General features: G+C 36.6%; 1 protein-coding gene and 1 long non-coding RNA gene across 7 annotated transcripts in view; one reads left to right on the top strand and one right to left on the bottom strand.

Moving 5' to 3' along the window:
- Positions 1-16,872, bottom strand: part of LOC132012170 (uncharacterized) — a 30,607-nt gene that overhangs the window by 4,595 nt on the left and 9,140 nt on the right. The gene's annotated exons all lie outside the window — the stretch shown is intronic.
- PLS1 (plastin 1) overlaps positions 1-16,872 on the top strand; it is a 117,444-nt gene that overhangs the window by 95,044 nt on the left and 5,528 nt on the right. For 5 of the 6 annotated variants that reach the window (XM_059391809.1, XM_059391808.1, XM_059391807.1 and 2 more), the window contains 2 exons: positions 3,758-3,891; positions 4,338-4,461. In XM_059391809.1, the coding sequence (XP_059247792.1) occupies positions 3,758-3,891; positions 4,338-4,461 (258 nt within the window). Of the gene's footprint in view, positions 1-3,757; positions 3,892-4,337; positions 4,462-4,824; positions 5,105-16,872 lie in introns of those variants that run through there. The other variant, XM_059391811.1, reaches the window with a different exon arrangement.

The following is a 16,872-nucleotide window of genomic DNA, read 5'->3' as shown; positions in this document are numbered from 1 at the left end:
TTATTTCTGATTTTACTTGAGTCCTCTCTCAAGGACTCTTTTTATTTGCTTCCTCTCTCAAGGACTCTTGAGGACTGTTTCTTGATGAGTCTGGATAAAGGTTTATCAATTTTGTTTCCTTTTCAAAGACCGACTCTTGGTTTCTTTTAATCTTTTCTATTATTTTTTTAAGCCTCTTATTCACTTATTTCTGCTTTGATCTTTATTATTTTCCTTCCTTCCTTCTACTAACTATGGGCTATGTTCTTTTTCTAGTTCCTTTAGGAGTAAGCAGATGCAAAATGTAACAGGGAAACAAAAATTAAACTACTTATTTTATCTGGAATCTTAATTATGAGATGTCACAAGTGAATCATATGTAAAATGCTTCCTTTCAACAAATACCAGCTGCTTATAGAATGAAACATAAGGCCTGTAATAAATTCAAGGTGTTTAAAAAATGAAGCAGTACTTTCATGACAAAGGATCACGGAGGATTATTTTATGGACTTTGGGCACTCATCAGTAGACATCACTTTGCTTCATTTGTAAAGTTCATAAAGCTGCACCACTTAAATAGTCTTTCTTCATTATTTCTCCAGTATTTCTTTTCACTTGGAAGCCTGTATCCTTTCATGTAATTTTTCTCATTTTCCAAATGATGCAAACTTCACTTTTCCCAAAGCATTTGAAGTACTTGATAATCATTTCTCCCATTAACTCTATGAAACTGCATTCTCCAATTTTTTCTTACTTCCTTTGTGTTTATTCTTATCTTTATTCTTACCTAGTCCTCATTTTTTAGCCTGACAACTCTAGAATTTGCAAGGCTCAGTTCTTGGCCCACGGCTCTTAACTTTCTATATTTACATCCTCAGTGAGCAGATCCATTTTTAGAGTGTTAAGTAGTACCATAAACATGACTTATCTCTAGAACTGAGTTTCTTATTCTTTCTCTAGTTTGGTACCTCTCTAGATCTTAGAAGTTTTGCCAAATTTGGAATCAACTGTTGCCAAAAAAATAGAACACCTGGGAGGTGGGGGGATAAGGATAGGGTGCCTGGGTTATGGACATTGGGAAGGGTATGTGCTATGGTGAGTGCTGTGAAATGTGTAAGCCTGATGATTCACAGACCTGTACCCCTCACACAAATAATACATTATATGTTAATAAAAAAACAGAACACCTCTTTTTCCTTATATGAGCATCAATTTCTAGGGACCCTTTTGTTGCTGGTCATTCCCACATCTTAGACTTCTAGTAACCCTGAGCACCCTTCTCACCATCATTCCTCTTAGGAATTTTGGTCTAACTAACTATAAAATAGACGGCCCTTCATGGAAACACATTTTGCATGAAAATGATTATTATTACATTTGGTAGAAAATTCTGCCATTGAAACAGGTGTCAGTGGAAAATATCCTGGATTTTCTCTCTTCTGTTCACATTGTTACATAATCTGAACTTTGATGCTATTTTCTATAAACTGGGTATCTATTTGGTTGTTTTTCAATTCTGTGCATTTCTATGGCATATATTTTTAATAGGCTAAATAAATCCATAATTTAATATAATTACTAGGAAAAAGAATTTTAAAATATTGTTTCCTTATATTTTGAAAAAATGTATGCCTACCAAAGATTTTATTAAACTTATTGAGAGAACCAGGCAGATGCTATAGCAGGACCAAAGGATCTTTTGTGAATTTTTATTTGTAACAAACTTATCTTTGGAAATTTGGATTTTCTTTTTCAAGGAACAATACCCATTTATTTTTGCAAATTCTGTTATTGTCTGCTCCCTTTCTCACCTTTCCTAGAAATACCTTCTTAGGAAAAAAAAAATGTATCTATGTATCTCATATTGAATTGTTTTGTAATGAAATCATAACTAACTTGGGAAAGAAAATCAGAAGAAAACAGCTACACTGTTTATACTGTTTTTCTTAATTAAATGTTTATTCCAAAAAATATTTAGTAAGCACTTTTTACTACTGGTGGTGTTATAAGATTATGAGAGCCTACAATTTCACTGGAGAAAAGGATTCTAATACCTAAGAATTTACACACAACACACACACACACAGACACATACACATATAACCCTGAGATAAAAAACTGGAGATAATAAACATCTATATAGACTGAATAGACAAAAAATTTGCTAGAGAAAAGACTTAACTGAACTTATAACCCCAGAAAGAAGTAGGTAAGTAAATAATTTACTCGGTGGTCATTTGTAAGATTCTTACTGTAGGCAGGGCACTGTGATGGGTTCTGGTCAGGGGGTGGAGAAGAATATGATATAGATGTACATGTTGTAGGTTTTGCCCTTTAAATGGAGGCTGTCTAGGGATGCTGCGTGACTCAGTTGGTTAAGCGTCTGTCTGTGGCTCAGGTCATGATCCCAGGGTCCTGGGACTGAATCCCACATCTGGCTCCTTGCTCAGTGAGGGGCCTGTTTCTCTCTCTGCCTGCCACTCTCCCTACTTGTGGTTGTTCTCTCTGTCTCTCTCTGACAAATATATAAATAAAATCTTTTTTTTTTTTTTAAAGGAGCCTGTCCTGTGGTTGACAAAAGAAAGTACATGGATTGCTAAGTAGAATGTGGTACATAAGCATTACAATATAAACACTGTTGGAAGTTCAATAAGGGATAGATTTTTATCAGCTGGTATAGTTAGGGTTAATAAGACTTTGTTGAAGAATGAGGGTTAACAGCTAAATTTTGGAAGATGAGTAGTATCTGAATGGAGAAATGGGAGATGAAGTTTTAGATTCTTAATGAAACAATTTCTTTATTCCTTAATTTTAAATTTAAACAAAACTGTATTTTTTTGCCTTTTTTTAAAATTTATTTTTTATTTATTTTCAGCATAACAGTATTCATTATTTTTTCACCACACCCAGTGCTCCATGCAATCCGTGCCCTCTATAATACCCACCACCTGGTACCCCAACCTCCCACCACCCCCGCCACTTCAAACCCCTCAGATTGTTTTTCAGAGTCCATAGTCTCTCATGATTCACCTCCCCTTCCAATTTCCCCCAACTCCCTTCTCCTCTCTAACTCCCCATGTCCTCCATGCTATTTGTTATGCTCCACAAATACGTGAAACCATATGATAATTGACTCTCTCTGCTTGACTTATTTCACTCAGCATAATCTCTTCCAGTCCCGTCCATGTTGCTACAAAAGTTGGGTATTCATCTTTTCTTTTAACTCTATTAATGGAATGTAGGAAACCTAGGTTTTTAGTCACAGCTTTGTCACAAATAAACTATGTAATCTTGGACAATCAACTTTAAGAGTAAGATCTTAAAACTTTTTAGCCAGTTGTTTCTCTGTCTAGGTTAACTGTTCAGTGCTTTGATATCTTCAGCTATAAAAAGGGAATAATTAGGGGCGCCTGGGTGGCTCAGTGGGTTAAGGCCTCTGCCTTCGGCTCAGGTCATGATCTCAGGGTCCTGGGATGGAGCCCCGCATCGGGCTCTCTGCTCCTCAGAGAGCCTGCTTCCTCCTCTCTCTCTGCCTACTTGTAGTCTCTGTCTGTCAAATGAATGAATAAAATCTTTAAAAAAAAAAAAAAGGGAATAATTATAAAATGGGAATAATAATTATTTCCTTAATTTCAGTGTTATTATGAAATGATACTCTGTCATATAAATAGAAGGTATCCTCAGTTATTTTTCAAGTGACTGAACAGAGCTGGTGTAATCAAGAGATATATTTTTAAAAACATGTTTTTATATCAGAATGTTTACTTATTATTTATAGATTGAAAACTGTAACTATGCAGTGGAACTTGGGAAGAATACAGCTAAATTCTCCTTGGTTGGCATTGCTGGGCAGGACCTAAATGAAGGGAAGTCAACACTTACTCTGGCATTGGTATGGCAGCTGATGAGAAGGTAAAAGCTGATACGTTTACAGCAATACTATTTCCTTCAGTAAGTCATATGAACTAAATGTTTAGCAGTTTTTGAGAATAATAAATGGAAAAATTTACAATGTAAAATGTTTGTAAATGATTTACCATTGATAATATATTTTGTTGAAAAGTGGGTCAATCTCTAGAATCAATCACTTTTATTAATACCTTTGTATTTGTAAGGAGTTGTTTTTGTAAAACACTGCTTTGTAAGGAGTTGTTTTTGTAAAACACCATATATAGTTTTTGTTTTTGATTACTGAGCTTTGCAACTTTGGACTGTGACTGTGACTAAGTGCAAATACCTAATATTAGAAATATTTTTTAGAGCCAAAATATTTAAATATTTATCTAAATATTGATATAAATGATGTGAGAGCAAATTTCATCCCTTTCACTCTCAAATATACATCTTTTCTATTACAGGTACACATTGAATGTATTATCAGATCTTGGAGAAGGTGAAAAAGTAAATGATGAAATTATTATTAAATGGGTCAATCAGACTCTTAAAAGTGCAAAAAAAAATACTTCTATATCCAGCTTCAAGGTAATCAAAAGCTACTTAAAATTTTGTTTTTGTAAGAAACTAAGGTTAGGAAGGAATTTTTATTGGAAATTACACTGGTTTAGGTCCAGAGTTACATAAGCATTATATATCAGAAACACAAGTATGAACTTAGGCTTACTAGTTATTTGGCATCTGTAAAGCAAAAATATAGTTTGAATTCTTATATTTTTGATTGGTTGTCCTATTGAGAGTCAATGCAGGTTAATATTATCAGACTCTGGTCATCTAATCTTAAAAAAGAAATAGAATAGAGCAAAAAAAAAACAATTGTCAAATAAAAAAGAAAGATTAAAAAACAACAACATTGTTTATATAGGACCTATAATGTTTTGTACTCCCTAGCAGCAGACTCAGAATTGTATTGACATCATTTCCAAGGCATAACAGAGCCAGCCAAAGCGATTCAAGTGGGAATTGAGAAAACTGGTAGGAAAAAAAAAATCTTGTCATCTGGCTTCATAATAGCACTTAACACTCACTTCCAAGCATTCGTGGATGATTCATAAAGCACTAAAAAATGTAATCTGTGCATACATACCCACTAATTTTCATGCATTTCCATTGTGTTTCGCTTTTGCATGCAACGTGATGTTAACTACAAATAAGCATGTCTGCTTGTACACATTAATTCAGTGAGCCTTGTGTTTGTGATTTTATTATGATATGTGAGAAATCAGCAATTTGGTGGTTTTGCTTTTAGTGAGTAAGAGTGCAAACAAATGAAACCCTAAGCTCTTTTATGAGTTATCTAACCATCTTTAGTTTTTTCTTTTGCCTTTGTTCTATATATTTAACAACATTTTAGAGCAGGAGAAATGCCAGAAATTGATAAATTCAATCTTTAATAAATACTGAGCCTCAAAGAAGTTTTAACAGGACAGATGGAATATATAGCAGAGATGTTGCTTGAGTTCTAGTTCAAGTGTGTTTCTCTTTTTGCCATCTTGGAAGGAACTAATGACTTTGAGTTTTTATTGTTGCTTATAAAGAAAATGAAACAAGTTTTCAGTCCATGATTTGTTTTAGACATAAAACACAAAAACATAGGAAAGGGAACATATGAAATCCCCTAAGTGATAGTTACTCACTAAAACTTGTAATGATATTTTATGCATTTTACATTATTTGATAAAAAATAATAAGCATGTATATACTTAAATACAATGAGAAAATATTTAGAAACAAATATTTTTGGGGCTCTTACTATTAAGTAACATTTATAGGTAAAGGTATAGAGTATAAGAAATAATTTGGCCCTCAAAGTGTCCATCATTTATTTGAAAGAACACAGTTTTCATAACTGGAATTTTCATAACAAGCTAAGAGAGGGTGCATCTTGAATAAAGGCAAGTCTGAGAAGCTTACAAGTAGTAGTTTGGCTAGACAGGATAGTTTGTAAGGGTGTAGTGCTAGATATAGTCTGGGTCAAGACTGTGGAGGAATCTTGCCTTAATAAAAGTTTATTGGGGCACCTGGGTGGCTCAGTGGGTTAAGCCTCTGCCTTCAGCTCAAGTCATGATCTCAGGGTAATGGGATGGAGCCCCGCATTGGGCTCTCTGCTCAGTGGGGATCCTGCTTCCCACCCCCCCCACCTGCTGCTCTGCCTACTTGTGATCTCTTTCTCTGTCAAATAAATAAATAAAATATTTAAAAACAAGTAAAAGTTTATTGATATCAGAAGTAATGTTTTAAAAAAAGTTACTATTTTAGGAATACACTTCTTTTTTTCTTCAAGATTGATTTATTTGAGAGAGAGAAAGAAAGCGCACAGCATCCATGAATATGGACATGTGGGGTGGGGCAGGAAAGAGGGAGAGAACCAGACTTCTCACTGCCATCACTGCTTGAACCAAAATCAAGAGTCAGATGCTTAACTGGCTGAGTAACCTCAGCATTCCTAGGAGTACTTGTGTGAATGTGTTGAGCAGGATGGATAGGAGGAAAAAGGTGTAAATTCAAGGACAGTGCCTAGGAAGTTGAGGCAAAACTCAAGGTGTGAAATGATAAGGATATGAGGGGAGTTGGGGGTGGGTACTGGGAATGTTAAGAATGGATAGCTATTCCTTACACCGCACACAAAAATAGACTCCAAATGGATGAAAGACTTCAATGTAAGACAGGAATCCATCAAAATCCTTGAGGAGAACACAGGCAGCAACCTCTTGAACCTCAGCCACAACAACTTCTTCCTAGAAACATCGCCAAAGGCAAGGGAATCAAGGGCAAAAACGAACTATTGAGACTTCAACAAGATCAAAAGCTTTTGCACAGCAAAGGAAACAGTCAAAAAACCCAAAAGACAACTGACAGAATGGGAGAAGATATTTGCAAATGACATATCAGATAAAGGGCTAGTATCCAAAATATATAAAGAACTTATCAAACTCAACATCCAAAGAACAAATAACCCAATCAAGAAATGGGCAGAAGACATGAACAGGCATTTCTGCAAAGAAGACATCCAAATGGCCAACAGACACATGAAAAAGTGCTGAACATTACACAGCATCAGGGAAATACAAATCAAAACCACAGTGAGATGCCATGTCACACTGGTTAGAATGGCTCAAACTGATAAGTCAGGAAATGACAGGTGTTGGCGAGGATGCAGAGAAGGGGGAACCCTCCTACACTGTTGGTGGGAATGCAAGCTAGTGCAGCCACTCTGGAAAACAGTATGGAGGTTCCTCAAAAAATTGAAAATTGAGCTACCCTATAACCCAGCAATTGCACTACTGGGTATTTACCCCAAAGATACAAATGTAATGATCCGAAGGGGCACGTGCATTCAAATGTTTATAGCAGCAATGTCCACAAAGGCCAGACTATGGAAAGAGCTTAGATGTCCTTCAACAGATGAATGGATAAAGAAGATGTGGGATGGATGGATACACACACACCTACATACACACACACACACACACACATAAATATTATGCAGCCATCAAAAAAACTGAAATCTTGCCATTTGCAACAATGTGTATGGAACTAGAGGCTATTATGCTAAATGAAATAAGACAATCAGAGACAATTATCATATGGTCTCAACTGATTTGAGGATTTTGAGAAACAAGACAGAGGATCATAGGGGAAGGAGGGAAAAATGAAACAAGATGAAACCAGAGAGGGAGACAAACCATAAGAGACTCTTAATCTCAGGAAACAAACTGAGGGTTCTGGGAGGGGAGCAGGGTGAGAGGGAGGGGGCGGCTGGGGGATAGACACTGGGGAGGGTATGTGCTGTGGTGAGCGCTGTGAATTGTGTAAGACTGGTGAATCACCCTGAAACAAACAATACATTATATGTTAATTAAAAAAAGAATGGGTAGCTATTTTCTATTGCAAAAGAACAGGTAGGATTTGACTTCTTGATTTAGGGAAGCACAGGAGAGAGAGGAATTAAAACTTTATAGGCCTGGGTAATTGGAAAACAGATAACACTAACAAATGGGAATGTCAGGAGGTGCATTTGCTTTCTGGAAAAGGTGAGGACTTCAGTTTTAAGCTTGTTGGGTAATGTTCAGGAAGTGAGCTGGATGAAAGGAAATATTAAACTGGGAATATAGACTTGATCAGTTGAATAGAAGAGATAGTTGATAGTAAGAGTATACAAATTCTTTAAGGGAGAGAGCTCAGAAAGAAAAGCAGACTTGGGAGTTTTACTTAGAACAGAGGTAGCAGAAACAAAATGCAGAAGTGCTTGGCATTTATTTAGTAGATGCTCAGTAATAAAATCTGTAAAGAGACTAAATTTAGAAATGTGGCAGCAAATGCTAAAAAATAGTTGGGGTGAGGAGGCTTTTATTCTACCTGTAGAAGGCACAGGTGGAATAAATACAAAATTACATTTGAAGGCTATAATAAATGGTACTAGTAAGAGTCTATTTATCATAATCAAGGCAGTGCTATACTGAGAAATTTTAGAAAAGACAAATTTATCCTTTTTAGTTGCAAAGTAATTTTCCCTCATCAAGAAAAGGAAGTGTATGAGCACTGAATAATATATGGAATTGTTGAATCCCTATATTGAACACCTGAAACTTTGTGTTAACAACACTGAAATTAAAATAAAAGGAAAGAAATAAAGAAGTGGTATATCAGCCATAACAATAATCATTGAGTCCTGTGTGCTACCATGTTAAGCACTTTATGTTCCTTTAAATTCTCTCAATAAGTCTATAAGCAAAAGGAAGAGCATTAGAAAAGTTAAACAACTTGTCCACTGTCACACAACTAAGAATTGAGCCGAATAGCTGGATTCCACATCAAGATCTAACTGCAGGTTGAAAGCCAAGCTGTAATTGTATGACCCTGGATTTGACTTCAGTTTACACACTTTATTAGCTGAGGGACATAATGCTCATTCATCTCATAAATATTCAAAGCCTACCCTATATCAGATGCTTTGCATCACTGCAGCTACATTATGTCCTCAGAGTGCTCACTGTTCAGGAAAGGAAGCAAATAAGAAAATAGGAACCACTGTGTGGGGTGTCAGCATACTATAAAACCTGGCTAAGGAGAGTAGGAAGCACATGAGAAGGGTGTGTTTTATAGAAACCTTAGCAGTTTTATACTAACAACTGGACTACATCTCTTGATGAATAAAACTGAATTTACTACTGGCTCATCACGTAGTATCTGTGTGACCTTGGGCAAGTTATTAATTTCTCTATGCCTCAGTTTCCCCATATTAAAAATGGAGATATTAATAGTATCTATCATCTGAGTTTGTTATCAAACTAAATAAGTTAACAAATGTAAAAAGCTCAAAATGCCTGGTGTGTCTAAAGGGCTCAGTACAAGGGGCTTACTGCACTACTGGAATGGCAGTATATAAAGAACATCAAATTGGAGAGGTTCCTTTTGAAAGTTTTAGAGAACTCTGGCTGCCACATCACTGTGTTTCCGCTTCTATTTAAAAAAAAAAAAAAAAAAAGATTTATTTACTTATTTGAGAGAGAGAGAGAGAGACCACAAGCAGAGGGATAGGGAGAAGCACGATCCCCACTGAGTAGAGAGCCCAATGCAGGACTCAATCCCAGGACTCTGGGATCATGACCTGAGCTGAAGGCAGCCACTTAATTGACTGAGTCACTCAGGCGTCCCTCCACTTCTGCTTTCAATAATGACGCAAAAACAATGGCATGGAATGTTCTAATAGTAATGTGTCTCAAATTAAGAGAAAGGGATGGTATAATTCATTTTCTTGAAAATCAAAAAGCCAAACTCTAGGCTAATTGTCTTCGAGAGTCTCAACATTGTTTTTCTTTAAGTAATTTCTTTATAATAAACTTAAGGAAAGTGAAAGGAAAGATGATAAAAATGTACTTACATACTAAACTGATGGTTTTATTGTAAATCCTACTCCCTTGTCAAAAGAAGAATGTCTTACTGATAATATACAAATCAGGAGTTGGAAGATAGGCCTGTTTTCTTGGAAATAGTAAGATAAGGGATCCAGTATAGCCCTTGAAACTTAAATCTTTCATTCAACTCAGTAAAAGTTTTTCCCAAGGTAAGTCATAAGGGAATAGGTGAAAACATCATTCTTTCCAAATCTAGGTGAAGAAATATTTAAAATATCACAAAAGGGCATAAATTTTTGGCTATAAGAACTGCGGACCTTATATATAACATGGTGATTTCAGTTAACATTATATAATTAAAATTTGCTAGAATAGAACTTAAATGCTTATATATATATATATATATATATATATATATACATACACACACACACACACACACACACACACATATATATGTGTGTATATATATATATGTAGGTGATAGATGTGTTAATTAGATGAGAGTAATTCTTTCACAACATATATCACATATTCAAGATGTACACTGTAAATGTCTTACAGTTTAATTTGTCAATTATAATTCAATAAAGATGAAAAAACAAATGAACAAAATAATTTTCCTAAATCTTAAAAAGAACCCCACAAATATGTAAATAAGTAATCAGACTGTAGCACAATTAAGCCACTTGTATGTTTTTGAATCGTCATAGAAAATTGAAAAGTACATAGAAATTTTAAATTTCTAATAGAATGGCATGAATTGTGTTCTTTTTTTTTTTTTTAAGATTTTATTTGTTTATTTGACAAAGATCACAAGCAGGCAGAGCAGCAGGTAGAGAGAGAGGGGGAAGCAGGCTCCCCACTGAGCAGAGAGCCCAATGCGGGGCTCAATCCCAGGACCCTGAGATCATGACCTGAGCCGAAGGCAGAGGCCTAACCCACTGAGCCGCCCAGGTGCCCCAAGAATGCTGTGTTTTTTTTTGTTTTTTGTTTTTTTAGAAAGAATAACAGTGTACATTAGAGGCATTTAGGAAGCTTATTAAAGATGTAGACTTCTGGTACTGGTCAAGATGGCAGAGAAGTAGCAGGCTAAGACTCCAGGTAGCAGAAGATCAGCTAGATAGCTTATCAATTCATTGCGAACACCTACAAATCCAACAGAAGACCAAAGACAAGAAGAGCAACAATTCTAGAAACAGAAAATCGATCACTTTCTGAAAGGTAGGATGATGGAGAAGTGAATCCAAAGCAATGGGAAGATAGACCGTGGGGGGAGGTGCCAGCTTCTGGCAAGCGGCCAAGCAACAGACCAAAATATTGGAACTTTTAGAAGTCTGCTCCACTGAAGGACATAGCTCCAGAGGCTAAACCGGAGTGAAGCCCACACGGGGTCAGCATGGCCCCAGGTCCCACATGGTCACAGAAGGATCGGGGGTGTCTGAGTGTCGCAAAGCTCGCAGGTATTAGAGCAGGGAAGTCGGCTACAGAGACAGAGCCAAGGAGTGAGCTCTCAGCTCGGGGTTACCTTGACCCAGGCACCAGCTGGGTGAGCTCGGAGCATGGCCAGAGGCCAGGGAGACGGGAGTGATTGAGCGCTTTTCTCTGAGGGCACACTGAGGAGTGGGGCCCCAAGCTCTGGGCTCTTTCGGGCTGGAGACTGGGAGGCCACCTTTTTCATTCCCGTCCTCCGGAACTCTCCAGAAAGCGTTCAGGGAACAAAAGCTCCTGAAAGCGAACCCGAGTGGATTACTTAGCCTGGCCCCTGGTAAGGGCGGTGCAATTCCGCTTGGGGCAAAGACACTTGAGAATCTCTACCACAGGCCCCTCCCCCAGAAGATCAATAAGAAATCCAGCCAGTGGATTTCTGGCTGGAAAGTTCACTTACCAAGGAGAACAGTGGAATTCCAGAGGAGAAAGCAAAACATGGAATTCATGGCTTTCTCCCCATGATTCTTTGTTCTTGCAGTTAATTTTAAAATTTTTTAATTTAATTTTTTTCTTCTAATTTTTTTTAACTTTTATCCTCTCATCTTTTAACGTTTTTAAACTAGTTTATCCTAATACCTTTCATTAAAAAAAAGTAAGAATAATCTTTTTTGAACCTTCATTATTTTAAAATATTATAATAATCTTTTTTGAACCTTCATTATATTATTATTATATAGTCATATTTTATCCTTCATTGTATCTAACTTTATACCCTAAATCTAGCTCTGGGGTTGTTCTACTCTTCAGCCCAAGCAAAATCTGACCACTTTTTCTTGATTCTCCCAACCAACTTACTTTATCAACTCCTTTTTAGGAAATTAAAAAAAAAAATTTTTTTTCATCTTTATAGGCATATTCCATCTCTTCATTGTGTTTACTCTTATTTATGTTTTTCATTCTTTAAGATTTTGGGAGGTAGTTTCTTCTAAGAGACCAAAATACTCCCAAAATTAAGTGGGCGACCCTGTTCTAGTCACCAATCTAATACATATATTTTTTATTTTTTAATACATTTTTTGTTTGTTTGTTTTTTTTAATTTTTTTTCCTGAACTTCTTTTTATACCCTTTCTACCCCACCCCTGCATGATTTGGGGACTCTTCTGATTTGGTTAAAGCGCATTTTCCTGGGGTCTTTGCCACCCTTTCAGTATTTTATTTGCTCCTTCATATATTCTTATCTGGACAAAATGACAAGGTGGAAAAGCTCACCACAAAAAAAAGAACAAGAGGCAATACTGAAGGCTAGGGACCTAATCAATACAGACATTGGTAATATGTCAGATCTAGAGTTCAGAATGATGATTCTCAAGGGTCTAGCTGGGCTCAAAAAAGGTATGGACGATATTAGTGAAACCCTCTCTGGAGAGATAAAAGCCCTTCCTGGAGAAATAAAAGAACTAAAATCTAACCAAGTTGAAATAAGCTATTAATGAGGTGCATTAAAAAATGGAGGCTCTTACTGCTAGAATAAATGAGGCAGAAAAAAGAATTAGTGATCTAGAAGACCAAATGACAGAGAATAAAGAAGCTGAGCAAAAGAGAGACAGACAAATACTAGACCACGAGGGGAGAATTCGAGAGATAAGTGACACCATAAGACAAAACAACATTAGAATAATTGGGATTCCAGAAGAAGAAGAAATAGGGGAGCAGAAGGTATATTGGAGAGAATTATTGTAGAGAATTTCCCTATCATGTCAAAGGGAACAAGCATCAAAATCCAGGAGGTGCAGAGAACCCCCCTCAAAATCAGTAAGAATAGTAACGTAATAGTAAAATTTACAAGTCTTAGCGACAAAAAGAAAATCCTGAAAAGTCTGTAACATACAATGGTAAAAATATTAGATTGGCAGCGGACTTATCCACGGACTTATCCACAGAAAGAACTGTCATGATATATTCAGAGCACTAAACGAGAATAACATGCAGCCAAGAATACTGTATCCAGCTAGGCTGTCGTTGTAAATAGAAAGAGAGATAAAAAGCTTCCAGGACAAACAAAAACTGAAAGAACTTGCAAATACCAAACCAGCTCTATAGGAAATATCGAAAGGGGTCCTCTAAGCAAAAAGAGACCCTTAAAGTAGTAGATCAGAAAGGAGCAGATAATATACAGTAATAGTCACCTTACAGGCAATACAATGGCACTAAACTCATATCTCTCAATAGTTACCCTGAATGTTAATGGGCTAAATGCTCCAATCAAAAGACACGGGTATCAAAATGGATAAAAAAAGCAAAACCCATCAATGTGCTGCCTACAAGAAAATCATTTTAGACTTGAAGACACCTCCACATTTAAAGTGAGGAGGTGGAAAACAATTTACCATGCTAATGGACATCAGAAGAAGGCTGGGGTGGCAATCCTTAGATCAGTTAGATTTTAAGCCAAAGATTATAATAAGAGATGAGGAAGGACACTATATCATACTCAAAGGGGCTGTCCAACAAGAAGATCTAACAATTTTAAAGATCTATGCCCCTAACATGGGAGCAGCCAACTATATAAACCAATTAATAACAAAATCAAAGAAACACATCAACAATAATACAATAATAGGGGACTTTAACACTCCCCTCACTGAAATGGACAGATCATCCAAGCAAAAGATCAACAAGGAAATAAAGACCTTAAATGACACACTGGACCAGATGGACATCACAGATATATTCAGAACATTTCATCCCAAAGCAACAGAATACACATTCTTCTCTAGTGCATTGGAACATTCTCCAGAAGACATCACATCCTGGGTCACAAATCAGGTCTCAACCAGTATCAAAAGATTGGGATCATTCCCTGCATATTTTCAGACCACAGTGCTCTGAAGCTAGAACTCAATCACAAGAGGAAATTTGGAAAGAACCCAAATACATGGAGACTAAACAGCATCCTTCTAAAGAATGAATGGGTCAACCAAGAAATTAAAGGAGAATTGAAAAAATTCATGGAAACAAATGATAATGAGAACACAACGGTTCAAAATCTGTGGGACACAGCAAAGACAGTCAGTCCTGAGAGGAAAATATATAGCAGTACAAGCCTTTCTCAAGAAACAAGAAAGGTCTCGGGCGCCTGGGTGGCTCAGTGGGTTAAGCCGCTGCCTTTGGCTCAGGTCATGATCTCAGGGTCCTGGGATCGAGTCCCGCGTCGGGCTCTCTGCTCAGCGGGGAGCCTGCTTCCTCCTCTCTCTGCCTGCCTCTCTGCCTACTTGTGATCTCTCTCTGTCAAATAAATAAATAAAATCTTAAAAAAAAAAAAAAAAGAAACAAGAAAGGTCTCAAATACACAACCCTATACCTAAAGGAGCTAGAGAAAGAACAACAAAGAAAGCCTAAACCCAGCAGGAGAAGAGAAATAATAAAGATCAGAGCAGAAATCAGTGCAGTAGAAACCAAAAAAACAAAAGAACAAATCAACGAAACTAGGAGCTGGTTCTTTGGAAGAATTAATAAAATTGATAAATCCCTGGCCAGACTTATCAAAAAGAAAAGAGAAAGAACCCAAATAAATAAAATCATAAATGGAAGAGGAGAGATTACAACCAACACCAAAGAAATACAATTATAAGAACATATTATGAACAACTCTGTGCCAACAAATTTGACAGTCTGGAAGAAATGGATGCATTTCTAGAGACATATAAACTACCACAACTGAACCAGGAAGAAATAGAAAACCTGAAGAGACCTATAACCAGGGAGGAGATTGAAACAGTCATCAAAAATCTCCAAACAAACAAAAGCTCAGGGCCAGACGGCTTCCCAGGGGAATTCTACCAAACATTTAAAGAAGACTTAATACCTATTCTCCTGAAACTTCCAAAAAATAGAAATGGAAGGAAAACTTCCAAACTCATTTTATGAGGCCAGCATCACCTCGATCCCAAAACCAGACAAGGATCCCATCAAATAAGATAATTATAGACCAGTATCCTTGATGAACACAGATGCGAATATTCTCACCAAAATACTAGCCAATAGAATCCAATAGTACATTAACAAGATTATTCACCACAACCAAGTGGGATTTATTCCAGGGCTGCAAGGATGGTTCAACATCTGCAAATCAATCAATGTGATACAATACATTAATAAAAAAAAGAACAAGAACCATATGATACTCTCAATAGATGCTGAAAAGGCATTTGACAAAGTACAGCATCCCTTCCTAATAAAAACTCTTCAAAGTTTAGGGACAGAGGGCACTTACCTCAATATTATTAAAGCCATCTATGAAAAACCCACTGAAAATATTCTCAATGGAGAAAAACTGAAAGCTTTTCCACTAAGGTCAGGAACACAGCAGGGATGTCCATATCACCACTGCTATTCAACATAGTAATAGAAGTCCTAGCCTCAGGAATCAGACAACAAAAAGAAATTAAAGGCTTCCAAATCAGCAAAGAAGTAGCCAAACTATCACTCTTTGTAGATGATATGATACGATATGTGGAAAATCCAAAAGACTCCACTCCAAAACTGCTAGAACTTGTACAGGAATTCAGTAAAGTGTCAGGATATCAAATCAATGCACAGAAATCAGTTGCATTTCTCTACACCAACAAGACAGAAGAAAGAGAAATTGAGGACTCAATCTCATTTACAGTTGCACCCAAAACCATAAGATACCTAGGAATAAACCTAACCAAAGAGGCAAAGAATCTACACTCAGAAAGCTATAAAGTACTCATGAAAGAAATTGAGGAAGACACAAGGAAATGGAAAAATGTTCTATGCTCCTGGATTGGAAGAATAAATATTGTGGAAATGTCCATGCTACCTAAAGCAATCTACACATTTAATGCAATCCCTATCAAAATCCCATTTATTTTTTTTTTCAAAGAAATGTAACAAATAATCCTACAATTTATATGGAACCAGAAAAGACCTCGAATAGCCAAAGGAATATTGAAAAAGAAAGCCAAAGTTAGTGGCATCACAATTCCGGACTTTAAGCTCTATTACAAAGCTGTCATCATCAAGACAATATAGTACTGGCACAAAAACAGACATATAGATCAATGGAACAGAATAGAAAGCCCAGAAATAGACCCTCAACTCTATGGTCAACTAATCTTTGACAAAGCAGGAAAGAAAGTCTAATGGAAAAAAGAAAGTCTCTTCAACAAATGGTATTGGGAAAGTTGGACAGCCACATGCAGAAAAATGAAATTGGACCATTTCCTTACACCACACACGAAAATAGACTCCAAATGGATGAAGGACTTCAATGTGAGAAAGGAATCCATCAAAATCCTTGAGGAAAACACAGGCAACAACCTCTTTAACCTCAGCCGCAGCAACTTCTTCCTGGGAACGTCACCAAAGGTAAGGAAAGCAAGGGCAAAAATGAACTATTGGGATTTCATCAAGATCAAAAGCTTTTGCACAGCAAAGGAAACAGTTAACCAAACCAAAAGATAACTGACAGAATGGGAGAAGATATTTGAAAATGACATATCCGATAAAGGGCTAGTATCCAAAATCTATAAAGAGCTTAGCAAACTCAACACCCAAAGAACAAATAACCCAATCAAGAAATGGGCAGAGGACATGAACAGACATTTCTGCAAAGAAGACATCCAG

Source organism: Mustela nigripes, chromosome 2 (genome assembly GCF_022355385.1).
Source record: "Mustela nigripes isolate SB6536 chromosome 2, MUSNIG.SB6536, whole genome shotgun sequence".
NCBI classification, from domain to species: Eukaryota; Metazoa; Chordata; class Mammalia; order Carnivora; family Mustelidae; genus Mustela; species Mustela nigripes.
Note: the sequence above shows the minus strand (reverse complement) of the source record. Positions and strands in the feature narration are given on the sequence as shown.